The sequence below is a fragment of the Nannospalax galili genome, unplaced genomic scaffold (genome assembly GCF_000622305.1).
Source record: "Nannospalax galili isolate Female #2095 unplaced genomic scaffold, S.galili_v1.0 scaffold471, whole genome shotgun sequence".
Lineage (NCBI taxonomy): Eukaryota > Metazoa > Chordata > Mammalia > Rodentia > Spalacidae > Nannospalax > Nannospalax galili.
The window spans coordinates 910,734-938,286 of record NW_008330333.1 but is presented as its reverse complement, the minus strand read 5'-3'; the positions used below and the strand labels follow the sequence as shown (position 1 = coordinate 938,286).

Genomic DNA, 27,553 nt, shown 5'->3' with positions numbered 1-27,553 from the left:
CTGTGAGTTCAAGGCCAGCCTGGTCTACATAGTGAGTTCCAAGACAGCTGGGACTACAGGGAGACCCTGTCTCAAAAAGACCAAAAAACTAACAATAATAATAATAAATAAAATATTTTTTAAAAAAGAAATGGAAACCTTGTGGTTTAATAGTGATATATTTGTGTGTCAAGTTGACAAGAGTTCGATTGTGCTGGATAGATTTAGTTGTCAACTTGAGACACCTGGGTAGAGGGAGCCTTAACTGGAGAATTTCCTCTGTTGGACTGACCTGTGGCCATGTCTGTGGGGCATCTTCTTGGTTGTTAAGTGATGTGGGAGGGCCCAGCCCACTGTGGGAGGTGCCACCCCTGGGCAGGTGGTCCTGTATTACATAAGAAAGCAGGTTGAGCACAGGCCAAGGGAGCGAACCAGCAAGCAATGTTCCTCCTCCAGCTCCTGCCTCCAGGTTCTTGTTATGAGTTCCTACCTTGGGCTCCCTCAGTGATGAACTGTGACCTGGGAGATGTAAGTCAGATAAACTCTTTCCTCCCCGAGTTGGTCAGAGTGTTTTGTCCTGACAATTGACAGCAGACTAGAACAGTAGCCTGGACAGAGAGTGGAGCAAGGCATCTACACATCAAAGTTTACCTACCTCAGCTAGGCTGAGAAGCAGGGGATCCATCCACCCTGGAAGCCTCCAGAGGAGGCAGCTCTGATGACAGAGTTCTAGCCTCCAGAATCTTGAAAAAAATACATTGCTGTCATTTAAATCCTGCTGTTTAGGGGATTTTGTTGCATCAGCCCCAAGATTTTTGTTTGCTTGCTTGCCTTTTGGGACAGGGTTTTTTTTGTTTCATTTTTATTTTTGTTTTCTGTTTTGAGACAGATCTCATATAACTTAGGTTGGCCTCAAATTCACTATCTAGCCAAGGATGACCTCAAACTCCTGATCCTCCTGCCTCTATCTGTCTCAAATGCTGGGAGGATTACAGGCACATACCACAAAGGTCAGCTAAGACAGTGTCCTTTTAAATTTTTTTATTTATTATTTTTATTTTTTGTGTATCAGTGTATTTAGTGCATCCATGTAAGTGGAGGTCAGAAGAGAGCATTAAATTCCCCTGGAACTGGAGTTATGGATGGTGGTTAGCCTCCATGTGGGTGCTGGGAATTGAACCCAGGTCTTCTGAAAGAGCAGCCAATGCTCTTAACCATCTCTCCAGGCCTGAGACAGCATCTTGATATATAGCTGAGATTATCCTAGAACTTACAATGTAGCTCAGGCTGGCCTCTAACTCATGGCAATCCTCCAGCCTCGGCCTCTGGGGTGCTGTGATTATAGGCTGGCACCCCCACACTTGGCTATTTTTTTAAGTGGAAGATGGTGTCTGGAAACAAGATTTATTACACTTTTATTTATCCATTCTGGGTGGTGGGGAGTACAGGGGTGCCAAGGTACATGTGTGGAGGTTGGAAGACAACTTAGAGGAGTGATACTCTTCTTCTACCACGTGGATCCTGGGGATTGAACTCAGGTCATCAGGCTTAACAGCAGGTGCCTTTACCTGTTGAGTCGTCTCACAAGTTGCTGAGCCTCTGAAGTATACTCTGTAGAGACCATGCCAAGCAAGTGAGAGCTAGGAAGGCACTGGGCAACTCTGTGACTCACTGTGCCTCAAACAGGGAAAGAAAGTCCTGAAAAACAGAAACAAAATTCTTAAAATCCTGAAAATCACAGGCATTCTTTATGCAAATGTACCTTAAGGCGCACAACAGAGGACAGTTTCAAAGAGCTTTATCTTTTATTTTTAAAATGTTTTTATTTTTATTTATATGTGTATGTCTATGTATGAGTATACACACTTGAGCGCAGGTCAGAGTGGGTATACACACTTGAAGCAGGCCAGAGTTGCCAGATTCCCTGGAGCTGGAGAGGGAGTTGTGAGTTGCCCCATGTAGGTGCTGGGAACTGAACTTCAGTCCTCTGTAAGAAGAGCTCTTAACTGCTGAGCCATCTCTCTAGACCCTCTTTAATTTGTTCTCTCTCTCTCTCTCTCTCTCTCTCTCTCTCTCTCTCTCTCTCTCTCTCTCTCCCTTCTTTTTTCTTTTTCTTTCTCCCTCCCAGGCCAGACTTGAACTTGTTATGTAGCTGAGCCTGGCCTTGAGCTTCTGATCTTCCTGCCTCCATCTCCCAAGTGTTGGGATTATAGGATGTGCCACCACACCCAGAGTTTTCTAAGTGGGAGAGTATGTCTTCTAAAGAGAAAGAAAAAGTTGATGACATAACAGAAGTGAAAAGACCCATTAGAAAGAGAAATGAAAACCTATGATTCTCCTAAAGGGGAAATGAAAAAGGATCTGAGTGCATTCCAAGAGGCTTTTTTTTTTCCCCAGATATAGTCTCATGTAGCTCAGACATGACTTTAAACTACTGATCCTCCAGCTTCTACCTCCCAAGTGCTGGGATAACCAGCTGTGCCACCATACCTGGTTTATGAGGCACCTAGAGCTTCATGATGCTAGGCAATCAATCTAGCAACTAAGCTACAGCCAGCCTCAGGTCTTTTAAAAAAATTTTATGAGACAAGGTTTCACAATGTAGCCCAGGTTGGCCTGGAGCTCACTATGTAGCTCAAGCTGGTCTCAGATTCCCAGCAATCCTTCTGATGGTGTGAGCCTGTAATCCTAGCACTTGGAAAGTTGAGGCAGGAGAATCAAGAGTTGGAAGCCAAACTGGGCTAAATAGTGAGACACTGTCCCAAAATATTTTTTTTGAAGGGGACTGGGAATATTAACTCAGCAGTAGAGCACTAGCCTACCAGGTATGAGACCCTGGGTTCATTTCCCAGTGCAGAAAAAAAAAAAAAAAAAAAAAAAAAAAAAAGCGCGAAAAAGAAAAAAAAAAAAGAAAAGGGGGAAAAGAAATTGCGCACAAAAAGAAAAAAAAAAAAAAAAAAAAAAAAAAAAAAAGGCTGCTGAATCGAAGAAAATACAGGAATATGGGGAAAGGATATTGCTGCCAACTGAATTAAAGAAAAACCTGGTGCAGGAAAAAAAAAATTAAAAGAGCAGGAGTCCATGGCAAGAGATCAAGACTGAAAAGAGCAAGGAGAGGAGGATGAAGATGATGAATAAGTTGGTTCTAGCAGGATTTTTTCAAAACCCTTTTTTTGCCGGGCGTGGTGAAGCATGCCTTTACTCCCAGCACTCGGGAGGCAGAGGTAGGCAGATCCCTGTGAGTTTGAGGCCAGTCTGGTCTACATAGTGAATTCCAGGTCAGCTGGGGCTACAGGGAGACCCCATCTCAAAAAAGACAAGAAAAAAAAAAAAAACTTGTCTAAAAGTATCTCCCCTGCCCCAAACAACCACTCTTTTTTTCTCCCAGTGTTCTGTAGACTGAGTCTCACTCTATAGTCTAGGATGGCCTAGAACTTCCTTTATAGACCAAGCTGGACTTGAACTCATGTCAGTCCTTCTGAAGTCTTGAATTCAGCTGAGAACTGACTGTATAGGCATAAGCCACCATGCCTGGAAACAACTCATTCCATCTAAAGAAAAAAATTGCTGGAGCTGGGGAGATGGCTTAGCAGTTAAGAGTACTGGCTGTTCTTACAGAGGACCTTGGTTTGATTCCTAGCACCCACATGGTGGCTAATGCCCTCTTCTGATCTCCGAAGGCATTGCACAACATGGGTGCAGTTAATACACATGCAGGCAATACACTCATACACATAAAATAAAATAGTAAATAAGAAATTGAAATGCAAGCCCGTGTAAGGTTGTTTGTTTTTGTTTTAGAGCCGGGGTCTTGCTATGTAGTCCAGGCTGACTTCAAACTCACTGTTCTCCTGCCTAAGCCTCTCAGGTGCTGGGATTACACATGTGTGCCACATTACCAGGCTTTGAAGTAGCTTCTTATTGATGTACAGCACAAATTAGTGTTATGTGGGGACAATACTTCTTTCATCTCAGTAGTCTCTGAAGGAGTTATATGAAATAATTTTGCTAACTAAATATTACCCTGCAATTGCAAAAACCACAGCTGCTATTTTGTTGACATTCTGAATACTTCTAAGTAAATATATTTTATGTCAAAAAATCAAGTTGCTGAACAGAGCATTCAATGTGAAATATTTTATACAAAGGCTTTAAGTGTTCCCAACAATCTACTCATTGTTCATAGATTTCACATATGTCATAAAAGCCTGGAGGCACTGTGATTTCCAACCACATCCTTCCTGAGGGTTGCCTGTGCAGAATCCAGGGAAGGCCTTCTGGCTCTGGATGCCCAGATTGGCCAATGCACTGTGAGATTTGGAAACCTTCCCCAAGGAGAAGACACCTTCCCTCCACCCCCAGTCAAGCCATGTTTCACTAGGGATTAACCACATGGAGAAGTAGTTAGGATGGGCACTGAAGCTGGGCAGGGGCCCAGGAACTTGCTTGGGGGTCCCACTAAAGAGCATGTGAGGGCTTCCAGGTGATCACTCACATCTTTACATCTTTTTCTTTTCTTTCTTTCCTTTTTTTTTTTTTTTTGATATAAGTTCTCACTATGTAGCCTTGGCTATGTAGAACAGGCTGGCCTCAAATTTACAGAGAGCCACCTGCCTCTGCCTCCTGAGCGCTAGAGTTAAAGGCATGTGCCTCCGTACTCAGCCAATCCTTCACATATTATCTAGATAGGTCTCTACCTCTTCAGGACCACCCTGGGGACGCTTTGCCCCTACAGCCCATCTTCCTCTGGAAAGGAAGAGGGTTAGGGCTTGAGAGGCTCCAATTGTGGGGTGGCTCACAGCTGGGTCCAGAACTTGGGACTGTATTCAAATATCCAAAGAATCTTAGCACTTGGGGGGCTAGAGAGATGGCTCAGTGGTTAAGAGTACCAGCTGTTCTTCCAGAGGACCAGGGTTTGATTCCCAGCACCCAGTCTGGACTACATAGAAAGACTCCATCTTAAAAAAAAAAAAAAAATCCAGGGCTGGAGGGATGACTCGGCAGTTAAGAACACTGACTGCTCTTGCAGAGGACTTGCATTTGGCTCCCAGCACACACACATGGTGGCTAACAACCATCTGTGCCTCCAGTTCCAGAGGATTCAACACCCTCTTCTAGTCTCTCTGGGCACTGCATGCATGGGTGCACTTATATACATGCAGGTAAAACACTCATACACATTAAATAAAAATAAATAACAATCCAAAGAGTATCTGGGACTCAGAAACAGACAAGCCGGAGCGAGGGTCTGCATCCACTGACAATTGACTTCACCTCTCCCCACTGGGTTCCTTGCCTATGACTGGAATGACCTCATAGGTTTGTCCCAATGGTGGAAAACAATGTAGCATACAGGTGAGTCATCAAATGCAGGTCTTCACCCTCATTGAATTCTTACACTCCTGCAAGTTAGGAACTGTTGTACCTATTTACAGGTGAGGAAACTGAGGGCCAAAGGGATTAATCAGCTGAATGGCACAGGCACACGCACGCGCGCGCGCGCACACACACACACACACACACACACACACCTGCCAGTGGCCAAACTGGAGTTAGAACTGAAACCATGTGATGTCAGCACTTGTGAACCAAGCTCCTTTGCGCTATTGTTTTATTGGTTTGCTTCTAGTTTATAGGTCTACACCCCCTCCCACCTCCTGGGTGTGCTGTGAGCCTCCCAGGAGGAGAGTCATGGCTTTCTCTTCTTCAGATGAGCTCAGCCCCTGGCTGAGGGGAGGGGCTCAGCCAAGGTGGACTGAGTGTGGTATGCTGGGTCGGATCTAAGTGACTGGGAACTCTGAGTTTAATTTTCCAAGGGGTCAGGTGCACTACCAAGAAGAGGGTAAGGTGTCTTTAGCTCTCCAAAGCCTATTGTGGCCTATGGGTGCTGTGGGGCCAAATGATATCCTTGCAAGGCCAAGTAGCTCTTTAGCTCCCTTGCAAAGACTTGCCCTCTCCACTTCCTGCTGGCAGGAAGCCATGTCCCAGTCCTAAGACCCAGGAGTCCCAGCCCCTGAAACACTTCTCCAAGGAGTCCTTGTGTCCTTTTTCCCATAAGCTGAGTCCCAACTTCACCCTTCCTTCTATTTTTCTAGATACCAGGTAACTAGGCCCCCAAACTCCCAAGACTCAGGAGTCCTGCCCCTCAGCTAGTCATGAACAGATCTAGATAATACTAGTCAGCTGGGAAAGCTGATTATGGGGCCGGGGATGCAGCTCAGTGGTAGAGCTCTTTTGTAGCATGTGGAGGCTCTGGGTTCAATCCCCAGTGTATCTCTCAGAGCCTCTCTCTCTCTCTCTCTGTCTCTCTCTGAAACACAGGAACACACACACTCAGCTAATTATATATAAATATATACAATATATAATGTGATATATATATATATACTTTTCTACTTCACACTCAGTTGATGTCCTGGCAATAGTTTCAAATCACCTAGGAGGGAGTATTTGTACCACAGAAATTAGCAAATGCAATAAGTTGGGGCTTTTGTTTTCCCCATAAAGCCTGTTATTAAATATCTGCCAGCATACCACTTTCCCAGACCTCTGTCCTGTTCATTGTATCAGGGATTCCTTTCCTGTGTCCCAAGCAGCCTTGGTGCTTGAGGAGAATCATGACAAGCCACAGGGCCATGGCTTGGGTCCCACTTCGTGGGCTGGTCCCAGGTCTCTTGCCTTGGAGCCTCTCCTTCCATACCACAGCCACTAACATGGAACATGGGGCTCAACTCTGCAGAACACAGGAATCAAGAACTCCACATTTGGAACCACATGGACTCAAGGTGTGCTTAGAGGCAAGCCACCTTAATTGCCTGGGCAGCACTGTCTTGTCTGCAACATAGAATGATTAAAGAATAAGATGCCAGGACTAGGGAAGTAGTCAGTTGGTAGAGTGCTTGCCTGTCATGCACCAGGCCTGGGTTCAGTATAAACAGGTGCACCAGCACAGCATAACAATGTATGGTGACCCAAGTCTGACATCCTAGCACTCGAGGTGGAGCCAGGAGGATCAGAAGTTCAAGGTCATCCTCTGTTACATAGTGAGTTTGAGGCCAGCCTGTGATACATGAGACTCTCCCCTCACCCTTCACCCCAAATATACTAATATTACACTTTAACCATCCACAGCCAATTTTTCCCCACGGGTCCCCAGACAAAGCAGGTGATCTCCCTGAACCTCAGCTTGCTCCTCTGTGAAATGGAATGTTACAGCTGCTGCTTCCTTAGGTTGTCATAAAGGTACACAAGTTGTTCTTATAAAAGAGTTTACTTCCCGGAGGGTTTAACATGTTATCATTATTAATAATTTCCTATCCCACAGGGCAGTCATGAAGAGTAAGAAACTGACCTCTATGTTCAGTCAATGGTCTGCATACAGTAGGTGCTCAATTAATGCTCCCAGTGGGAGCAAGATGGGCCAGTGCCTCTAAGAGGGTGGAGGCCACTTTCCTTTGACCTAGCCATTCCCACCACCAGGGGCTCTCCCGGTCCCTCCCTCAGCACCGCCCTCTCACCTGTACAAGCCGTGCACCTGGCACCGCCTCCGGAAGAGAGCACCGGGGATCGGGGGACCTCGGAGGGAGCCGAGGGAGCCCGGTGGCGACAGGTGAGAGCCTAGGGGCCTCCGAGGACGGGATACCCGGGGCATGGTTGGGGAAGACCGCGTCGGCGTGGGAGGATGAGGGAGGTCAGGGGTGGCCTCGAGGGACTCCGGGAGGAAGGACTCCGAGGGAACCGGGATACTGACGGGACAGAAAACTGTGGGAGGCATTTGATTCCTGAGGTTGACGTCCCGGGAACCCGGGGCCTGGCTCTGGGGCTGCTGGACTCGGACTTCCGTAACACCTGGGATCTGCGGGCGGAGCTGTGCTTGACACCTGGCGAAGGAAGGGGGGCAGATGCGCGCGCAAGGTGTGCAGGGGGCGGGATCCTCCCCTCCCCGGGTTGGCTTGGAGAAGCTGAGATGCCAGGCCTTCCCTCCCGAGCCCCTGCGCCCCTGTCCCTGGGCGGCCCTCGAAGCTCAGGGCTAGGATTCCCAGGGGCGGGCCGGGAAGTAAACAGAAACCCGCAGTGGCGGCGCACTGGCCTGCACAACCTGTTGCCGCGCCCTATCCTGGGCCCAATGCCAGGGAAACCGGGGGTCTGGGGGCAAGGGCTCTGATTCTGGAGGTGGGAGGCAAGAATGTTTGGGTCTGGGGGCGAGGGTTCTGAGTCCGGAGGTGTGCAGGCAAGAATGTCTGGGTCTTGCTAAAGACCTGGGAGACTGCGCTAGGAATCCAGGCTGGAGGGACACTAGGGACGGCAACCTAGTCTGGCAAGGCTAAAACAAGTGTAAAGCACCTGTGTCCTGAGACTAAGTGGGCCAGGATACGGGAAGGTAAAGGGCTGGGGATCTGGCTTTCTGGAAGGGGAGGGAGCTGGATTCCCGCGGCAAAGGGGTCAGGACACCTAGGTTCCCAAAGGTGAGAGCCCTGAGTTCTAGGGAGAAACAGCTGGTTTTATACTTGCATGCTGAGCCCGTGCGAACCGAAGTTCTGGGATTGGTGCCCAGATAGTGAAGCGCTGGAAGTCAAATGGCCCACTTTGGAAAGAGCAACAGGGACTATCAGTGGGGTGGCCTGTGTCACCAAACTGCTGGGACAAAGCTTCCTAGAGGCAGATACTGTGTGGCAGAGGCGGAAGGCAAGGCGGCTGATTTCAGTCTGCTTCCTGCCTCAGTCTACCCTGGGGATATTAACGGAGCTGGGTGGCCAACATGGATCATTAACCCTCGGTATCCTAGGAAGCCCTGGCTGCGAGATTGGAAGGCACAGGTGAAGTTCACCAGCAGGGGGCGAGCTTTGGGGCTGTCGCCGGGTAACACGTCCCCCAACGACCTGACCTCACAGATGCTGCATGTGCCATGAGTTCCCCAGGTGGGCCAGGCTTCCCCTCTGGGCTGCTCTCAGGGGGCACCTCTCCTAGTGGAGACGAAGGCTTCTTCCCCTTTGTGCTGGAGAGGCGGGACTCATTTTTGGGAGGAGGCCCAGGGCCAGAAGAGCCGGAGGACCTGGCCCTGCAGCTGCAGCAGAAGGAGAAGGACCTGCTACTGGCCGCAGAACTCGGCAAGATGCTTCTCGAACGCAACGAGGAGCTGCGGAGACAGCTAGAGACGCTGAGCACCCAGCACTTGGAGCACGAAGAAGTGAGCTGGCCCCCAGGGCAAACAGAGGGCAGGCAGGGCTGGGGTGGACAGGGCTGGGAGCCAGGCAAGGAGAGGAGAGGGGAACATGGAGGTGGCCAGGAGAACAGGAGGGCAGAGTGATGCCTCTGAAACAGTTCTGGGCAAGGAAACCAGGGATAGTGCAAGCCTTTAGTGTCAGCACTCTGGAGGCTGAAATAGGAGGGTCTTCCGTTTGAGGCCACCCTAGGCTACATAACAAGACCTTGTTTCAAGAGCAAAGGAAAGCATACACACACTACACACACACAGACATGCACACATGCATATAATTTTTAAGATTTTTTAAAAAATGTATTTTATGTGTATGAGAGTTTTGCCTGTGCACATGTAAGTGCACCATATGTGTGCAAGGCCCAAGGAAGCCAGAAGCAGGCATTAGATCCCCTGGAACTGGAGTTACAGATTGTTGTTAGCTACCGTGTGGGTGCTGGCAACTGAACCTGGATCCTCTGCAAGAGGAACCAGTGTTTTTTTTTTGTTTTGTTTTGTTTTTGCTTTTTTTACATTTTATTCCCTTTTCCCCTTTCCAACTCTACAAACCCTTGCCCCTAATATCTCAAACAACAGTCATAATAAGCAAACCCGGTATTTGGTTTTATTTATTTTTTTGGTCTTTTTGAGACAGGGTCTCCTTGTAGCCCCAGCTGACCTGGAACTATGTAGACCAGGCTGGCCTTGAACTAACAGAGATCCGCCTGCCTCTGCCTCTGCCTCTGCCTCCTGAGTGCTGGGACTACAGGTGTTGTGCCACCACGCCCGGCTAAATTTTTTTTTTTTTGTCTTTTTGAGACAGGGTCTCCTTGTAGCCCCAGCTGTCCTGGAACTCACTATGTAGACCAGGCTGCCCTTGAACTCACAAAGATCCACCTTCCTCTGCCTCCCAAGCGCTGGGAAAAAATTAAATCTAAAGAAAAAGTGGGATGAGGATGTAATTCAATCTGTAGAATGCTTGCCTAACATATGCAAAGCCCTGAGTTTGATCCCCAGCACCACATAAAACCAGGAATAGTGGGCCTTCCTGTAATCCCAGCACTTGGGAAGTAGAGGCAGGAGATCAGAAGTTCAAGGTCATGCTTGGTTACCTATTGAGTTTGAATCCAACTTGAGCTACATGTAACCCTCAAAAGAAAGAATTAAAAAATAGTTCTAAGCCGGGCATGGTGCCGCACGCCTGTAGTCCCAGCACTTGGGAGGTAGAGGCAGGCGGATCTCTGTGAGTTCAAGGCCAGCCTGGTCTACATAGTGAGTTCCAGGACAGCTGGGGCCACAGGGAGACCCTGCTTCAAAAAGACCGAAAAAAAAAAAAATAGTTCTAGACTGGAGGTATAAGTAAAATCCTGTGTTCAAGCCCCAACACTGCAATCAATCAATCAATCAATCAATCAATCAATCAATCAATCATTAATCCCAGCACTCTGGAAGCAGAAGCAGGTGGAATTCTGTGAGACTGAGGCCAGCCTGGTCTACATAGCAAATTCTAGGCTACAGGGAGACCCTGTCTCAAAACAACAACAAAATCAATCAATAATCAGTCACTCAATAAATAATCTAAGGACAAGTCAAGACCTGGGTTCAGATCCCTGCCTGGCTGTGTGACCTTAGGTAAGCTGTGGCCCTCTCTAGATCTAGAGTCTAGCTCATGAACAGTAGTCCCAGCCACTGGAGCTACTGCCAGCTTGAACCTAGCTAAGTGCTCCCTGTATGTCATCTCTATTGATTCTTATTTGTTTATTTTTGTTTTTGAGACAGGGTCTCACTATATAGCATTGGCTAGCCTGGAACTTGCCATGTAGAATAGGTTAGCCTTGAACTAATATTCACCTGCGTCTGTTCTTGAGTGCTGGGATTAAAGGTGTGCACCACCATACTCTGTTCATTCTTGCTCAATCCTGTGAAATAGGATCAGTTCTTTCCTCTGCCCAGGCTGTTGTCATCCTCATTCTCACCCTGGAGCTCATATCTGGACCTCTTGTACCCATGTTGTAGACCTGGACCCCTACTCTGAGCTGACCAGGTAGCCAACTGTTGTAAACCCTTTCCACCAGGCATCCTACCAGCACCTGCACATAAATAGTGCTGGATTCTCTGGGCACAGGTGCTCTCCACACACCTGTAAGCCTTGTTGAATCTTCTGTAACCGGGTTCCAAATCTGCTACCCCCAACCCCCAAATCCCATCCTGTCTGCAACCTCAGCACTGGTAGCAGCAGTCTCTACCTCAGGCTCTACAGGCACACACACACACACACACACACACACACACACACTGGCCTCAGCGTCTCTGTACTCTGACTCTAGTAGCCATGAATGTCAAAGAGTGCAATCAGATCGCTTTACTCCTGGCCCAGCAGCTTCCCAGGGCTTCCCACTCATTAGAATGAAACCAAAGCTCCAGAAGTCCAGAGAGCTGCTGGCCTCCCCTTTTCCATGACACCAACCCTCCTCTGATAGGGCCTTTTTCAGTTCCTCCAGTGACTCAAGCCTGATCCCTTAGGGCCTTTGCACTTGCTGTTCCTTTTTTTCCAGTCGGATTTTGCATATAGAACTGGCCTTGAATTCCCCATCCTGCAGCCTCAGCCTCCCAAAGGTTGAGATCCCAAATGTGTGCTGCCATTCCTGGTTTCACTTGTTCTGCAGTCTTCTTTCTGGTTGGCTTCTATTGTCCTGCAGGAGTCAATGCAAACATCAGCCCTTCCTTGAGGGAGCCTCCCCCGACCCTCACTCCTCCTCCTCCTCCTCCTCACTGTTCCTCACGTCCCTGAGTTTCTCCACAGCCCTCCCTGTCCCTCTGAAATTATCTGATTCAGGCAATTATCTGTTTGCCTGTGGCCCTCTAGACTAAGCAGCTGTGGTAGTGATCTTGTTGGTCATCCTTAACTCTTTATAGCTAGACCCTGGAATAAGAGGAGCTCAAGAAACATTGGAAGGTGTCGATGGATGGACATAGGGGTTGAAGGACAGAGGGGTAGGGCTTGAAGATGTTAAAGGGATTGTAGGTATTAAAAGAACTTGTCCAGGGGTAAAGAGATGGTTCATTGGTCAAGAGTGCTTACTATTTTTTTATTTATTATTTTTTAATTTTATGTGTATGAGTGTATTGCCTGTGCACCTGTGTTGTACAATGCCTGCAGAGGTCAGATGAGGGTGTCAGATTCCCCTGGCACTAGAGTTATGGACAACTTTTAGCTGCTATGTGGATGCTGGGATTTGAACCTGAGTCCTCTACAAGAACACCCAGTGCTCTTAATTGCTGAGCCATTTCTCCAGCCCCAAGAGTACTTACTAATCTTGCAGAGAACCTAGGTTCAGTTCTAGGGGATCTGATGCCTTCTTCTGGCCTCCATGGGCACTGAATTTATATGGTGCACATAAACTCACACAGGCACACTCACATACACTAAATAAAAATCTTTTTTTTTTTTTTTTTTTTTTTTGGTCTTTTTGAGACAGGGTCTCCCTGTAGCCCCAGCTGTCTTGGAACTCACTATGTAGACCAGTCTGGCCTTGAACTCTGCCTCCCAAGTGCTGGGATTAAAGGCATGTACCACCATGCCCAGCTAAATAAATCTTTTTAAAAGGGGAGTGGTGCTGGTGAGATGGCTCAGAGAGTAAAGGCACCTGCCACCAAGCCGACTACCTGAGTTCAAACCCTAGGTTCCACATTAGCGGGAATCAACTCCCTGATTGCCACACAATCCATAGCATGCACATATACACATACACAAACTGAATAAATAAATCAATGTATGTTAAATAACTTATTAAAAAGAAAAAAAAACAAAAGCCAGGCATGGTGGCACATGCCTTTAATCCCAGCACTTGGGAGGCAGAAGCAGGTGGATCTCTGTGAGTTCAAGACCAGCCTGGCCTACATAGGGAGCTCCAGGCCAGCTAAGGCTACAGGGAGACCCAGTCTCAAAAAGACAAAAAAAAAAAAAAAAATTAAAAAGAGGCTGGAGAGCTGGCTCAGCGGTTAAGAACACTGGTTGTTCTTGCAGAAGACCCGGGTTTGAATCCCAGCACCCACATGGCAGCTAACAACTGGTCCAACAGCCTCTTCTGACCTCCGAGGGCATTGTACAACATGGGTGCACTTACCTACATGCAGGCAATACATGCATACACATAAAATAAAAAAAACAAAAAAAATTTTTTTTTTTTTTTGTTCTTTTTGAGACAGGGTCTCCCTGCAGCCCCAGCTGGCCTATGTAGACAAGGCTGGCCTTGAATTCACAGAGATCCGCCTGCCTCTGCCTCCTAAGTGCTGTGACTACAGGCATGTGCCACCATGCCCAGCTAAAACAAAATTTTTTTTTTAATGTTTAAAAAAAAAAAAAAAGCTGGAGAGATGGTTCAATGGTTAAGAGCACTTGCTGCTCTTGCAGAGGACCTGGGTTCAGTTCCCAGTACCCACATGGAAGTTCACAACTGCCTGTAACTCCAGTCCAGGGGTTCTGACTCCTTCTTCTGACCTTCGTGGGCACCAGGTACTGGCCATGCACGTGGTACACACACATACATGCAGGCACTTGCAGATAAAATAAAATTTAAAAAAAACTTGTCCAAACCACATAGCAACAGCAGAAATGAGCACTGGCTAGGACAATGGGGCCCAAACCTTCCCGGGGCTGTGCTGCCCTGGCAGTATTTGAGAAAGAGTTTTGTTGTCAAGATTGCCAGCCCTGCTCCACTAGTTTACAGTGTCTTTGGTTGGACCTCACTTTTAACTTCTCTGAACCTGTTACCTCATCTGAGGATCTTAACGCTTCTCCCTCTCGTGGAGGAAATGAGGTAATACAGATAGAGCACTTGGCAGGAACACCTGCTGATTGTAGCAACCATGGTCCTGGTTACCTGGCCCAGTCCTTCCTGCTTTGAGGGTTCTGAGACAGTGCCCCCCCACCCCGGACACCTGTCTGTCTCCTCATGCTAGGCACCTGGGTGTGTCAAGCGTGTCCCCTCGCTGGTCGGACAGGTTTGGGGGAGGGCAGGTGGAGGGTGGGGCCATGGTGGTGGGAAGGCCCAGGATTAATTAGAGAGAGATGAGAAGAGGGGCTGGGCCAGACTGGCCTGCAGAGCCCCCAGGACACTGAGGCGGGTGAGGCCATGGGCCGGGGCTTAAATTCTACCAGACTCAGGCGCCAAAAACGACGCTTGAGACTTCGGGTCCAGAAGCCCAGGCAGCAGTCAGAAGTGAGTGGGCCTCAGAGCTGGGGTTTCCATCCCTGTCCAGTGTCTGACTAGAACCTTCTCTCTAGCTCACACACAATCTCCCTCCCCCCTTCCTGTTCTTTCTTGCTTTCATGTCTGCCCTAATTAGACAGGCTGAGCCCTCTCACAGATGCTTTCCATCCTGGTCTCCCGCGGTCTGCTCTGATCTACGTGGTTCCCTGTCTTTCTCTTCCCTACAGCGCCTGCAGCAGGAGAATCATGAGCTCCGCAGGGGCCTGGCAGCCCGAGGTGCAGAGTGGGAGGCCAGAACTGTGGAGCTGGAGGGAGACGTGGAGGCCCTGCGGGCACAGCTGGGAGAACAGCGATCAGAGCAGCAGGACAGTGGGCGAGAGAGGGCAAGAGCCCTCAGTGAACTCAGCGAGCAAAACCTCCGCCTCAGCCAGCAGCTAGCCCAGGTGGGATTGCCCTGGCACCAGGTGGGAGAAGTGGGAATTGACACACAGGTCCTCAGTAGGGGCAGGTGATATTGGGCCCAGAGCCAGGTCCTCAGTAGGGGCTGGCTTGACATTGGGCCCAGAGCCAGGGAATGACTCCACTGCCCATTCCCCCACCCCAGGCCTCCAGAACTGAGCAGGAACTACAGCGGGAGCTGGATACCCTTCGGGGGCAGTGCCAGTCACAGGCCCTGGCTGGAGCAGAGCTAAAGGCACAGCTAGAGAGTCTGCAGGCAGAGGTGAGTGTCAACTGGGGCTATCTAAAGTTGGTCCAGTACCCCTCCAACATCCCCCAACCCCCACACCCCAACCTGTGCTGTAGCTCTGATACCTGTCCCCAGAACCAGATGCTGCAGAGTCGCCGGCAAGACCTAGAGGCCCAGATTCATGGCCTACGTGAAGAGGTGGACAAGGGCCAGGGCAGGCTTCAGACCACCCATGAGGAGTTGTTACTGCTTCATCGGGAGAGGAAAGAGCAGAGTCTGGAGGTGAACCGAGGGGCTGGAGAGGGCAGCTAGTTTAGCCTTTGTGGCTGCTAAGCCACAAGAATATGAGCATTAGCCTGAGGGCAAGTCAGAGTCATGGAAAAGTATTGAGAAGGGGAAGCATACTCTTAAAATGCATCAGAGCCTGGCAGCTAGGAGGCCATGAAGAAAGCTGAGGCCAGGGCTGAGGCCAAAAATGCCTGGCCAGGACTAGGTCAGGGGCCATGGAAACGGTGAAAAAGGACAGCCTGAGCTCAGATGCTTTGGCATCTTGTTTTTTGTGTTTTAACCCTGGCTGACCTTGATCTGGCTATGTAGAACCAGGCTGGTCTTGAACTCAGAGATCCACCTCCTCTGCCTCCCAAGCACTTACCAGTGCTTAAAGGTGTGTGCCATCACATCTGGCTTTGGTTTGGCTTTTTCATTTTTTTTGTTGTTTATTCAGGACGTCCCTATAGCCCCAGCTGGCCTGGGACTCATTACGTACACCAGGCTGGCCTCAGTCTCACAGAGATTACCTGCCTCTGCCTCCCCAGTGCTAGGATTAAAGATGTGTGACACCATACTGGGCTAGTTTGTCTTATCTCTGTATCCCTTCTTACTATTGTAAGATGTTCAGCCTCAGTTTCCCCACATGTGAGATAGGATGGCAACACATACCTCAAAGGGCTATGGTGAGGGTACGAGGCATAGAAAGAAGAATCTAGATCAAAGCAAACTCTAGATCAAAGCAATTAGTTCAAATTAGAAGACTGGGCGGGAGAGGGGACGCACTCAGGTGACCTGATGGGGCAGGACCTGGGGGTGGGTGACGCCAGGCGTGCCGTTTTATAGGTGAGGAAATTGGTGTCTGTGGAAGGGAGGTGCATGCTCCAGGCTGCTCTGAGATCCAGGAGCAGTCCTAGTTCACACTTCCATCCAGGAGTGTGGAAGCACATGGCTGCTGGGCCCACTGTAGACTTCTAGATGACAGTTCGGTGTATCACCTGCAGCTAGAACAAGCTCGTTTTGAGGCTGGAGAGGCGCTGAGTGCACTGCGGAGACTGCAGCGGAGGGTCTCAGAACTGGAGGAGGAGTCGCGCCTCCAAGATGCAGAAGTATCAGGTGCCTCGTTGCAGACGGAGCTAGCCCACAGCCTCAAAGGCAACCAGGATGCCAATGAGTACAGAGATGCCCAGGTGAGCAAGCAGCCCACCAGCTCCCCCACTGGAGCCATCAGCTGGGGGGCAGGCCCTACTCCTTTTCCCTTGAGGTTCTGTGCAGCCCTGACCAATTCCTTTGACCTACAGACTATCCTGTCCCCAGTGACCCAAGAGTCATCTAGCCTCCAGTCTTCAATCCAGGAGGAAAGCTTGGAGCCCCCCAAGAAGCGAGCATCCCTGAGCCCAGTGGAGATACTGGAGGAAAAGGAGGCAGAAGTAGCCAGGCTACAGGATGAGGTGGGCAAGGGGCATGGTGCTGGATGAAGTCTGAAGTTGTCAATTCCCCATCTCTACTGTCTGGCCCACTAAGTTGGTATTTCTTCCTTAGTGAACTTGCACTCGTGCTTCCTCCAGGAAGCCTTCCAGGGCTGCACTCTCCTCCCAGTTTACTCCTAGGACTTTTCCCTGTATCTTTTTCATTGCAGACTTACCCACCTGACCTGTCTGTCCCATTGTAGTCTTGCTCTACTCCACCCCCACCGTCGTAGGGGACTCAGAAGTCTGGAACAGAGGCTTGCAGTGTTTGCCAAGCAGGCACAGAAGGATGGGAATGGGAGGGCAGGGCAGCCTACAAGGCACTTGTGCTGGTCTACCTCCTATTCCCTCTCTGGTCTGCAGATCGCCCTGCAGAGGACAGAGCTAGAGACTCTTCGGAATGAGCTGCAAAGGCAGAAGGAGCTGAGGGAGCAGGACAATCCTGAGGAAACCCTGAGCAACGCACTTTCCGACCGCAATGAGGCAGTGAACAAGTGAGCCTGGCATCCTAGACTACTGTCACAAGGGGGCAACAGGTCCCCCAGGGTAGGCTGGTCCTTCTGGACCTGATTCCCACGTCCATTACAAGAGCAAAATATTCTCCATCCAGACTGAGAGACTTCAAAGTCCAGGAGCCACCCGACCCCACCCAGGTTCCTTGAGCTCCCAGAACCCTCAGACCCATTCATTCTCCACCCCTCCTGCCCACAGGGCCCTGAAGCTGTCCTTGGAACTCAGCAGAGTTTCACTGGAGCGGGACTCCCTGTCCCGGGAGCTGCTGCGAGCCATCCGTCAGAAGGTGGCGCTGACACAGGAGCTAGAGGCTTGGCAGGTGAGAAGGCGGGTCCTGCCCAGGGAAGGTGGATCTGCAGGGCCTGTTATGACCCGTCCCTTCCACTCCACTTCCCACAGGACGACATGCAGGTGGTGATTGGACAGCAGCTGCGCTCCCAGCGTCAGAAAGAGCTAAGTGAAGCTGCTGCCACCGCACACCGAAACACTGCCCGCCGCAATGCTATCCGCTTTTCTCTGCGTCTGGGGTCAGGGCAAACTGGAGGCTTCCTCAGTAATCTCTTCCGAAGGACCTGAGGGCTGGGCTGTGGGGGCTACCTTTGCCCACTCTGAGGTTCACTTCCCTTTTAAGGGCCAATGGAGCCATGGGGCCTGAATGACTTCTAAGTCAGGCCAGTGTCCTCCTTGCCCCAGGAGGCTGGACAAGGGCTCTTTGGGAGCAGGGATCAGCTTTGGGGCACGGGCCCCAGGTGGGTGGCGGGGGCAGAGCTGTTTATTTTTCAAATCCAAATAGGTCTATCTTTTCTAAGCACCAGGCCCCTGTTCTATCCCACATGGATGGATGGGTATTTATGTAAGGCTCCAACAGAGTAATATATAAATCACTACACTTATTTGTTCTTCATTCTTAGGGAGGAAGTGCAAACAGAAAAAGCCTTAAACTATACTTTGGGAAAAAAAAATTTTTTAAGTGAGTGTGGTGGCTCAAAATTTGTAATCCCAGCATTCTAGAGTCTCAAAGAGGCCAAGCTGGGCCACACAGTGAGCTCCAGGCCAGCCTGAGCTAGTGTGAGACTGTGACTCATATTAAAAACAAAGGAAAAACCCACTTCTAACCCCTAAGATGGAAGGTCATCAATGTCAGAAGGACAGAGAGAAGGCTCTGTACCCCAGGTTGGTGAAGACATCCACTCGACAGCTGTTGCCTGCAGCAGTCAGGACCTAGAAGATGAAAAGGTCATGACTGATGTGTCCATCCCATAGGCCTCCTGAGACCCCATACCCCTTACATGACCCACCTTGCACTCTGGGGCTGCTGGCTGCTGGTTGAGGCTGAGGCTGAGCAGCCCTGGGGAAGAGCCAGGTACCTGAGCCTTGAGCTCCCCACTCAATTGCCAGTGGTTGACATAGCACCCCTGGCCAGCTGACAGGATCTGGAAAACAGGGAAGGGTGCAAGGGTCAGGACTGGAATGGTGCAGTGGACAGGGTAGCAGAATAGAGACAAAGGGCCTTACCAAGTCCTGGTAGAAGGTGACGTGCTTCTGTGGTGCCCGAATGGGGAAGACAGTGGTGGGCGTGGAAGATCGGAGGTGCCAGAGAGTGAGGGCTGGGCCCCCTCCACAGACCTGGACAGAAACATAGGGGGTCCCCAGTCACTATGAGCCATGGACTTTCATCTGCCACCCTACCCCATACTCTGCCCACCTCACCATCCAGTCTGAGTCAGTGGCCAAGCATCCAATCCAACGCCCATTGTGGGGCCTTGAGCACTCCTGGAAGGGAGGAAGGAAGAGATAAAGACAGTGGAAAACAGAACTGGGGGAACAAGGAGAAAGGTCATGCCCTCACCTCATGCTTATAGACTTCAATGGTTTGGACCTCTTTGGCTGTGCGGAGATCTGTGGGAAAAGTCACAATGGCTCTTGATAAGCCACACTGGCCTCAGTACCCCTCACCACTATCTCACCCTCTAATTAACCTTGTCCTTACCCCAAAGCCGCACAGCTCCATCCTCCCCACCAGATAGCACCTCAGGGCTTCGTTCCCGAAGTGCCAGGCAATGGATATAATCTGTGTGGCCCCGGAGGGCCCTCTGTAGGGAAAGGGGCATGCTCAGAAGGAGATCCAGAATGTACGCCCTGGCCCAGACTTGCCTTGGCTCCAGGCCCCTACTCACTGTGAAGGTCCCAGTTTCCAAGTCCATTGAGTGCAGCTGACAATCTCCCCCTGCTAGAATTAGGGAATTCTCCTAGGGAGGAAAGCAGGGCAGGAAGTTAGTATCAGCCTGGATAGGGAGAAAGTAAAGATTGATGTTTAGCCTAGAATGATCACAAAGAGCTCAGACCTTGGGGATGAGCAGCAAGGCATTTATCTCAGGTACTTCCAGGCTGGTCCTAGGAGGAAGAAAGGAGGGATCAGAATCCCAGAGGCGGGGTTCCCTGATCTTGCATACCCTCCAGTCACAAGTTCCTGGCTCACCTGTATGGAGGCTGACGACGCCACAGTTCCTTACAGCCCTTGTAGAGAAATACAGGAGAAAACACTGCATGAACCCAAAGGCTCTCTCTAAGCAGGGAAGGCTAACCCTTCCCCAGGCTCCAGGCTCCTTACCTTCTTGAGGATTTCTGCCCAAAGCCAGCCCTTCACCTCTCCGTCCCCAGCACTGAGCAGATGACGATCTGTGGAGACCATGCTGTAGACAGGCCCATCATGGGCTAAAGGGAAACAGAACCTCAGTGAGCCCACTGCACCCCCTTCTCCACCCTGAGGTCAGCTGAACCAAACTCAACAGCTATACCCACCATGGAAGGTCACCATGGGTTTCTTGCTTTCTTCTTTGGCCTCTGAACTCAAGGCAGCAGACAAACTGAAAGAGAGAGGTGGGGAGGGGCCAGGGGTCAGAGCATGGAACATCAGTCCCAGAAGGTGCAAGTGCCAGGGCTCAGGTATGGTGGGAATCAGAGTAGAGGGTACCTGAAGATGGCAATCTGCCCATAATTGTTGCCAGCTGCCAGGAACTTCCCACAGGGTGAGACGCTCTGGGAAAAGACAGTCATGTGCAGTTGCTGCAGGGCCTCAAACACTTCAGCCTGTGGGGAGAGGGTGGCTGAGGCCAGTCTCAGAGGTCTGGGACCTTCTCCCACAGACTTCTGCTTGCCTCCCCTGCCCAGACTTCTCAGTTCTATTTTGAGTTGGTCATCCCCACAGGTACCTCCCAATGCATGGGTAGCTCCAGAAAGAGGGTAAGAGAGAATTAGGGCACAGTCCCGAGAACTTTGAACAAGCACCAAGCCTCTCCTATCAACTAAACAGATAGACGGCACTTATAGGAAGGTCTGCCATGATTGGGTAAATTAATGTAGATTAAGAGCTTTGCAGCAAGGTGTGGTAGTGGCACAACTATAATCCCAGCACTTTCAAGTTAGAGGTGGAAAGATCAGGAGTTCAAAGTCAGCCTGGGCTACATCAGTCTCTTTGTCTGTCTGTCTGTCTGTCTCTCTGTCATGCACTCTCACACACAGAGGAGCTGGGAATGTAACTGAATTGGTAAAGTGCTTGATTAGCATGCACCAAGCCTTAGGTTTGATCTCCAGCACTACACACGGGATAAACCACCGGTTATGACACACACCTGTAGCTTGTGATCCTAGCACTGAGATGGAGGCAGAAGGTACAGAAGTTCAAGGTTATCCCCCACTAAATGACAGGTTCCAGGCCAGACTGAGATATATTAGACCCTGTCTCAAAAAAAAAATAAGCGGTTCATGGTGTAGCTCAATGACAGAGCATGTTCTTTGTTGTTGTTGTTAAGATTTATTTCTATTGCCGGGCATGGTGGCACACACCTTTAAGCCCAGCACTCTGTGAGTTCAAGGCCAGCCTGGTCTACATAGTGAGTTCCAGGCCAGCTGGGGCTACAGGGAGACCCAGGCTCAAAAAGACCGAAAAAATAAAAAAAATTATTTCTATTATCTTTAATTATCTGTATGGGTAGGTGTGTATGAGTATAGGCATCTGACGAGGCCATAGGTGATAGATTCACTGGAATTGGAGCTACAGGTGGTTGTGAGCCACCTCACTTGGGTGCTGGAAATCAAACCCAGGTCTTCTGCAAGAGCAGTACAGGTTCTTCTGGCTGAGCCATCTCTCCAGGTCCTAGAGCTCATTCTTACTCAAGGCCCTGCGTTCCATCACCAGCACTGCATAAATCAGGCATTTTAGCACACCACCATAACCTGTAATCCCAGCACTCAGAAGTGGAGGCAGGAGAAACACAAGTCGCCCTCCTCTACACAACAAGTTTGAAACAAGTCTGGGATATACAAGACAATGTTTCAAAAATAAGTGCTTTTAGCCAGGTGTGGTGGCACAGGCCTCTAATCCCAGCACTTGGGAGGCAGAGGCTGGCAGATCTTTGTGAGTTCAAGACCAGCATCATGGTCTACACAGTGCGTTCCAGACCAGCTGGGGCTACAATGAGACCCTGTGTCAAAAAGACCAAAAAACAATGACAGGGCATGTTCTTATCACGCCCAGGTCACACCCAAGGCCCTGGATTCGATCCCCAGCACCGAAAAAAAAAAAAAAAAAAAAGCTCATTAAATTATTATGTATTAACTTCTTTTTAAAAGTGGGTCTATTATCCCATACAAAAAAAAAATGTATTGATTTTGTATGCTCTGACTTTCTCTGAGCATATATCCTCGGACTTTCACATTAGACCCCAAGGTTCTAAGAGATTATTTTCTCTGGGGTCAGAGTCCGAGTCCCACATACCAACCACGCACATCAGGTCCACTAGAACATTCCTTGTCCATCGATCAGTGTTCTACTACAAACCCCAGAAGGCACTGTGAATGCCACGCACCGGATCCAGAGGCAGGGCTAGCGGCGTAGCGGGTTCCATCTCCGGCACTACAAGTCCCAGGGTGCTCCACCGGCGACAAAGCCACCCGACTCCGGTCGTGTGGCTCTAGTGAGGCTCTTCTCTTGATGGCCCAGCACGTCCGCACTGCCTGCCGATCCAGAATTAAAGCGGCAGGTTCGTGCTTCCTCGCATCCCAAGAACCGAGAACAGCTCCGTGAAGCACCCCTACACTAAGAAGTGGCGTCCGTAGCTCCGTTGCTGTACCGGATCCCCTCCCCTACCCCGCCGAACTGTCCCGCCTTCTAACCTCGCGTCGCCGGTCTTCCGCGCCTGCGTAGTACATCTCCAGCGCGCACGCCGGTGGCCACGCCCCTCGCGTTTTGCCACACCCTCAAAGGCTCCGCCCTTGCCGCTTGAATCCCACCCCTCTAGCTGCGGGACCCCGAACCCTAATGATCCTGCAACAGCCCCTGGAGCGAGGCCCCCCGGGTCGGGCCCCGCACGACCCACGGGCCACCTCCGGGGCAAATCGAGGCCTGGACGCCAGGTGCGTATGAGGTCCCCGGGGGCCCGACTAATAATAGTGCCGTGGCTGAGGGACCGAAGGCTGGTCTGCAGGATGGTCCTGGAGGGTAGGGAGAGGTGTGGCGGTGCGGCAAACTGCTGCGCATGGGGGTTGTATTGAGGCCGCCCTGAGGCTGGGAAGCCAAGGTCGAGATTTCCGAGGTCGGCTGGTGAATGGCCTGGGAGGGAGAGGTGGCTGACGCGACACTGAGACAAAACTGACTGAGGCGGGGAGGGGTTTGTCCTGGCTCACTCTGCAGGCTCAAGTGGACAGATCTTCGGTTAGGGGCAAAGAATGTGGGGTGTGCCTGGCTCTTTTCCCCAGCTCCCCTCTCCAAAGGAGCTGTGCCCATAAGCACCAAGAGACCTCTGGAGGAGCAGTGACTGGGGAGCCGATAGGGCTCACACCAAGATGTCCCCTCTGATCCTCATGAGTTTGCTTCCCCTCTGAACATCCCTGCCTGTCTTCCTCTCCATCTTTTTTCCAGGGATCCCTTGCACAAGCAGTTCCTGTCCGAGGACAACATGGCCACCCACTTCTCCCGACTCAGCCTACATAACGACCACCCCTACTGCAGCCCCCCCATGACTTTCCCCCAAGCCCTGCCACCACTCAGGTAGGCACCTCCACTGGCAAGGCCTTCTAGAGAATCATATGCGGTCCTCATAACCACTCCTCATGTTCTGCCTCATCATGCTATTTTTAGCTTCTAACCAACTTATGTGCTGTTTCCCATCTTTGGCTCCTGGGGACCTGGACTTGGTGGGAGGTAGCTCAGCCAGGACAGCCTTCTGCCCCATGCCTTAACTGTCCAATTCTTCTTCCAGGAACCCTTGCTCAGAGTTGCTTCTCTGGCGCTATCCTGGGAGCCTGATCCCTGAGGCCCTCAGGCTGTTGAGGCTGGGGGATACCCCCAACCCCTACTATCCTGCAACCCCAACTGAGGACATCATGGAGCTCTGAGTGCTGGAGACAGTGCCCCTCCCACCTTGTCCCGACTACAGAGAAGACAGCAACCCCCAAGAAGGGATGAGGTCTTCTCTGAACTCAGTGGAGCCTGAGGATGGGAGGGGCAGCAGCTTGGGAAGGGAAGGTATCACCCCATTAGTGAATAAAGATTTCTGAACAGCTGAAGGTTTCTCAGGTCTTTGGGGAGGGTGGGGGTACTGGATGCTGGGGGTTTCTCCTCAAAATCTTCCCTGGAAAACGGTGAGGGCAAGCCAGGTCCTGGCAGGCTGGACTCCAGGCATTGAGAATGTATGAGTCAGAGCCTCACCCCCGCCCCCGCGGTGGCCGACTGACTCACTCCCTTCCTCCAGCTCAGGGGAATCAAGCTGGTAATCAGGCCATACTCCAAACCATTTCAAGTTAGAGATTCTTTTATTAATAAATTCTCCCTCCCCTCCAAACTTTCTCCCCAAAATAAATATCTCCTCTCCCACCCCTTGGGGGACTGGGGGGGATGTCTATATGTTAGGGCCAGCCCTCCCAGAGGGCCAGCCCCCTAGTGTTAAAAACAGGTCTCTAACCCATCAGAGTGGATGGGATCTAGTGTTGTGTCTGCTCCTCAAGTCAGCCAGACCTCCTGGACTTAGGGTGAGAGGCCCCTTTGTGCAAATACTGCAGTTTCTTAGTCATTTCGAGTTGCTTTGTGAGCCAGATGAGAGCCTCATGCTGGCCTCATCCTGGAGCCAGAGACAGGGCACTCAGACACCTTGGAGGGCTCCCCTGAATCCCGGGCCCAGTCCTTGGAGGTGAATCATCACCTCACCCCACCCCCTTGTGGTTGGAAGAGTCTGGCTCGGTTGTGTCTGGAAAACCAGTCTGGCTCCAGATGAATGAATGAACGATGAGTGGGCACCAGCACGGGGAGTTCATCACTGGATCAATGCCACACCTGGACAGCCCTCTCCACCAGTTTCCTCTATGGGGGCTGCAAGATAAGAGGTGGGGTCGTCAAGAGCAGGAGACAGACGTGGAGAAGTGGCGGGGGAGATGGGAGGAGTTCACTTACTGGTAAACTTTTCTCTCCTGCGGCACCGTCTCCAGACCAGGAAACCAGAAAGCAGGGCCAGCACTAGAACCAGGCTCAGAGCGCCCCCCAGGATGGGCCAAAGCAGCCGGAAGCGGGCAGGAGGTGCCGCGGCGCCTAGGAGCCAGACCTCAAGTCAGACCTGGCTCTTGAGGCACCAGTCCGCCCCCAAAGGGGTCTCAGACTTGCCCCATGTCCTGGTAGAGGCCCCTTCCTCCGTCAGTTTTCTCTGATTTCCTAGAGCCGAAGCCCTCTTCTCTGCCCCAGCACCCCTCTCCCCACTTCTGGAGTCCGCGGGCCACCGGTCCCTACTCACATCCCAAGCAGAAGTCGCTGTGTGGTCGCGCGGGACAGGACGCGCAGTCCATGCACTTGTCCAAGTCCGCGCTCCAGGAGCTGCCGCTAGAACAGGGGGCGGTGCCTGGGGAGGGGGCCACAGGTCAGGAGCTGGGGGCGGGGCGCAGCTATTCTGGGGGCTGAGGTCAGGGTCAGTCCGCTCGAATATCGTGAGTCACCGGCGCCCTCCCCCCAGCATTCCTCACAGGTGACCGCACCGCCTGACCGAGGCGCGGCAGTGCGGGGAGGGGGGGGGCGTATCGCGGGACTTGAGGGGGGGGTAGGTCCCCACAACCCCCTCCGTCAACGGGTGACTCACGCCTGGGCACCGGGCCCGACCCCGGTCCCTCCTCCCGCATAGCTGGGCACTGAAGTCACCGGATGGAAGGGGGCACCGCACATGGTATAGAGGGCAAAGACCCCCGGTTCCCCTCCGAGACTCAGATCCCGGGGCCCGGGCAGACCCCATAAAGACCACGATGAGGGCGTGCCCCCTTCCCAGACCAAACATCCGGCCCCTCAAACTTACTTTCTCTACTTCTGGTTCGGTCTTTTGGGACCGAAGACCCCACACCCCAACTGGACAGGTTGAGAAACTGAAGTCTGGATTGTGGATGATGCTTGGTTTGGAAATGGGACCTTTCCCACAGCGAGTACGCTGTCTGAAGACCACCTGATCCTAGATCACCACGTCTGCTTGGTCGCGGGTTTCACTAGATCCTCCAGGCACCCAAACCCGGTCCCTGACCCCGAGTCTGAGGCTCTCTGGCCTCTTTACTCCACATACCTGGTGCCTGCTCCCCGGCCGCAGCGCGCATCAGCACCAGTCCGAACCCCAGCATGAGGAGCTGGGGCAAAGGCCGCCGCAAGCTGGGAGACATGGTGGCGCGTCCCGCGGCAGCCGCCGTCTGCTACCCGCAGCCGGCAGGCCAAGACTCAGGACTGCTGCCCCGCCCCCGCCCCCGCCTTCCGGGGCGGAGCCCTAGCTTCTAACCGCCCCTGCATCCGCCGAGCTCCGCTTCGCCTTGCCAAGTGCAGCCCGCTAAGTTCTTTCATTCATTCATTCAACAAACCGTCCCCATGCATTTCTAGAACCGGGTACCTACCCGGTCGTGCGCTCTGCGCGCTTCAGTCTGGAGGTGAGGGGCAGGGGTAATCTGCTATAAGACATAACTGCGTAATTTTTTTCTCACTTCTTAACTCTAAGTAAATTTTATCTATCATCTATCTATCTGTCTGTCTACCTATTTATTTTGGAACCCAGAGCTTCGCACATACTAGGCAAGCACTTATTTATTTATTTAGGAACCCAGAGCCTCGAATGTACGTACTATACTGTTTGTTTACTTATTTATTTATTTACTTATTTGTTTATTATTTTGGAACCTAGAGCCTGCACGTACTAGGCGTACTAGGCAGCACTCTACCACTGAGCTGTCTATCCACACAATCTTTATGTTCACTTGTTTTGTTTGATTCTTGGTTTTTTGAGACGGGTCTTATACTGATCCCAGGTTTGCCTCAACTCGAAAGTTTTGCTTCAACTTCCTAAGCGCTGAGGTGGCTTACGGGCGCCACCATGCGGGTTTCTCTTTGTTGCTGCTTTTTGTTTGTCTTTTGAAACTGTCTCGTTAACATAGCTCGCGCCAATCTGGATCTCTGGAATCTCAGGTCTCAGCCTCTTGAGTGGCTGGTATTTCAAAGTAACTACTGGAGCGCGCCTGCTTCTTCCTTAAGGGACTAAGGGGTACAACAAAAACAACATAAACAGCCGGGTGTGGTGGCGCACGCCTTTAGTCCAAGCACTCGGGACCCAGAGGCAGGCGGATCTCTGAGTTCAAGGCTAGCGTGGGTCTACAGAGTGAGTTCCAGAACAGCTGGGGCTACAGGGAGACCCTGTCTCAAAAAGACAAAAAAAAAAAAAAAAAAAAAAAAAAAAAAAAAAAAAAAAAACCAACAACATAAAGGGCCGGGCGAGATGGCACAGCGGGTACCTGCTGCCAAGCCTGACGACGCGAGTTCGAGCCCCGGGCCCCACAGGATGGAAGAGAAAAGGAACAACTTCTGCAAATTGTCCTGACTTCCACTCGCGCGCTGTAGCACGAATGCAAACACACAAAAATGTGTACATTAGGTCTTAGGACGGACTTACATAGTAAGATGTAGATTTATTTCCACTTCGCAAAGTAGGAAACTGAGGCTACGGATTCCGGGTCACAGCCCTAGCAAGCCAGCTAGGGTCCCGGTGCCCACCCGGCAGGTGCGGCCACCTGAAACTCAAGGGCCTCTAAGGACCAGATGGCAGCAGACGCCGCAGGGGTCTCTGCCCCTCCCCTAGGGAGGTGATCCTTTAACGTCATTGCGCCTTTAAGGTTTCCGCCCGCCCCCCCCCCCGCCCCCCCCCCCCTCCCCCCAGCGGGCCTCCGG

At 51.2% G+C, this 27,553-nt stretch overlaps 6 protein-coding genes across 11 annotated transcripts in view; 3 read left to right on the top strand and 3 right to left on the bottom strand.

The window, feature by feature from the left end:
- Mmp25 (matrix metallopeptidase 25) overlaps positions 1–7,630 on the bottom strand; it is a 32,543-nt gene extending 24,913 nt beyond the window's left edge. The window contains exon 1 of the mRNA XM_008846727.1: positions 7,497–7,630. Coding sequence (XP_008844949.1) covers positions 7,497–7,630 — 134 coding nt within the window. The remainder of the gene's footprint in view (positions 1–7,496) is intronic.
- Positions 7,548–18,214, top strand: Bicdl2 (BICD family like cargo adaptor 2). 4 transcript variants are annotated; one of them, XM_008845817.2, is made up of 10 exons: positions 7,548–7,588; positions 8,765–9,166; positions 14,616–14,831; positions 14,993–15,109; positions 15,212–15,358; positions 16,348–16,533; positions 16,645–16,794; positions 17,176–17,306; positions 17,524–17,644; positions 17,725–18,214. In XM_008845817.2, exons 2-10 carry the CDS (start codon positions 8,885–8,887, stop codon positions 17,899–17,901), a joined length of 1,527 nt encoding a protein of 508 aa, XP_008844039.1. In that variant the 5' UTR covers positions 7,548–7,588; positions 8,765–8,884; the 3' UTR covers positions 17,902–18,214. The 4 variants fall into 4 exon arrangements, with proteins under 4 accessions (XP_008844039.1, XP_029425837.1, XP_029425839.1 ...); XM_029569977.1 differs by having other exon boundaries at positions 16,348–16,794; XM_029569979.1 differs by lacking the exon at positions 7,548–7,588 and adding an exon at positions 7,714–7,893 and having other exon boundaries at positions 16,348–16,794.
- On the bottom strand, positions 18,201–22,331 carry Thoc6 (THO complex 6). 2 transcript variants are annotated; one of them, XM_008845785.3, is made up of 13 exons: positions 22,194–22,331; positions 20,300–20,415; positions 20,128–20,192; positions 19,937–20,040; positions 19,805–19,842; positions 19,671–19,719; positions 19,503–19,574; positions 19,316–19,418; positions 19,175–19,224; positions 19,036–19,098; positions 18,841–18,951; positions 18,624–18,758; positions 18,201–18,546 (listed from the first exon to the last, which is right to left on the bottom strand). In XM_008845785.3, the coding sequence occupies exons 1-13, from the start codon at positions 22,230–22,232 to the stop codon at positions 18,466–18,468; spliced, it is 1,026 nt and encodes a 341-aa protein (XP_008844007.1). In that variant the 5' UTR covers positions 22,233–22,331; the 3' UTR covers positions 18,201–18,465. The 2 variants fall into 2 exon arrangements, with proteins under 2 accessions (XP_008844007.1, XP_008844016.1); XM_008845794.3 differs by having other exon boundaries at positions 20,300–20,364.
- A 275-nt stretch (positions 22,332–22,606) lies between these two features.
- Positions 22,607–23,892, top strand: Hcfc1r1 (host cell factor C1 regulator 1). Its single transcript, XM_008845774.3, has 3 exons — positions 22,607–22,740; positions 23,246–23,374; positions 23,586–23,892. The coding sequence occupies exons 1-3, from the start codon at positions 22,646–22,648 to the stop codon at positions 23,719–23,721; spliced, it is 360 nt and encodes a 119-aa protein (XP_008843996.1). The 5' UTR covers positions 22,607–22,645; the 3' UTR covers positions 23,722–23,892.
- A 237-nt stretch (positions 23,893–24,129) lies between these two features.
- Positions 24,130–26,070, bottom strand: Tnfrsf12a (TNF receptor superfamily member 12A). Its single transcript, XM_008845764.3, has 4 exons — positions 25,914–26,070; positions 25,107–25,211; positions 24,773–24,907; positions 24,130–24,691 (listed from the first exon to the last, which is right to left on the bottom strand). The coding sequence occupies exons 1-4, from the start codon at positions 26,005–26,007 to the stop codon at positions 24,636–24,638; spliced, it is 390 nt and encodes a 129-aa protein (XP_008843986.1). The 5' UTR covers positions 26,008–26,070; the 3' UTR covers positions 24,130–24,635.
- A 105-nt stretch (positions 26,071–26,175) lies between these two features.
- Cldn6 (claudin 6) overlaps positions 26,176–27,553 on the top strand; it is a 4,674-nt gene continuing 3,296 nt past the window's right edge. Inside the window, exon 1 of one of the 2 annotated variants that reach the window (XM_029569462.1) lies at positions 26,176–26,265. The gene's annotated coding sequence lies outside the window, so the exon portion shown is untranslated. Of the gene's footprint in view, positions 26,266–26,404; positions 26,450–27,553 lie in introns of those variants that run through there. The other variant, XM_029569466.1, reaches the window with a different exon arrangement.

Coding starts and splice junctions, on each gene's coding strand:
- Bicdl2 (XM_029569977.1), top strand. CDS start 8,885: ATGAGTTCCCCAGGTGGGCCAGGCTTCCCCTCTGGGCTGCTCTCAGGG. Junction 16,795..17,175: donor TAGCCAGGCTACAGGATGAG/GTGGGCAAGGGG, acceptor TCTGGTCTGCAG/ATCGCCCTGCAGAGGACAGA. Junction 17,307..17,523: donor CGCAATGAGGCAGTGAACAA/GTGAGCCTGGCA, acceptor TCCTGCCCACAG/GGCCCTGAAGCTGTCCTTGG.
- Hcfc1r1 (XM_008845774.3), top strand. CDS start 22,646: ATGATCCTGCAACAGCCCCTGGAGCGAGGCCCCCCGGGTCGGGCCCCG. Junction 22,741..23,245: donor AATCGAGGCCTGGACGCCAG/GTGCGTATGAGG, acceptor TCTTTTTTCCAG/GGATCCCTTGCACAAGCAGT. Junction 23,375..23,585: donor CAAGCCCTGCCACCACTCAG/GTAGGCACCTCC, acceptor TTCTTCTTCCAG/GAACCCTTGCTCAGAGTTGC.
- Thoc6 (XM_008845785.3), bottom strand. CDS start 22,232: ATGGAACCCGCTACGCCGCTAGCCCTGCCTCTGGATCCG. Junction 18,759..18,840: donor TCACCTTCTACCAGGACTTG/GTAAGGCCCTTT, acceptor CCTGTTTTCCAG/ATCCTGTCAGCTGGCCAGGG. Junction 18,547..18,623: donor CAGCAGCCCCAGAGTGCAAG/GTGGGTCATGTA, acceptor TTCATCTTCTAG/GTCCTGACTGCTGCAGGCAA.
- Tnfrsf12a (XM_008845764.3), bottom strand. CDS start 26,007: ATGTCTCCCAGCTTGCGGCGGCCTTTGCCCCAGCTCCTCATGCTGGGG. Junction 25,212..25,913: donor GGCCGGGGAGCAGGCACCAG/GTATGTGGAGTA, acceptor CCCCCTCCCCAG/GCACCGCCCCCTGTTCTAGC. Junction 24,692..24,772: donor CAGGAGAGAAAAGTTTACCA/GTAAGTGAACTC, acceptor CTTATCTTGCAG/CCCCCATAGAGGAAACTGGT.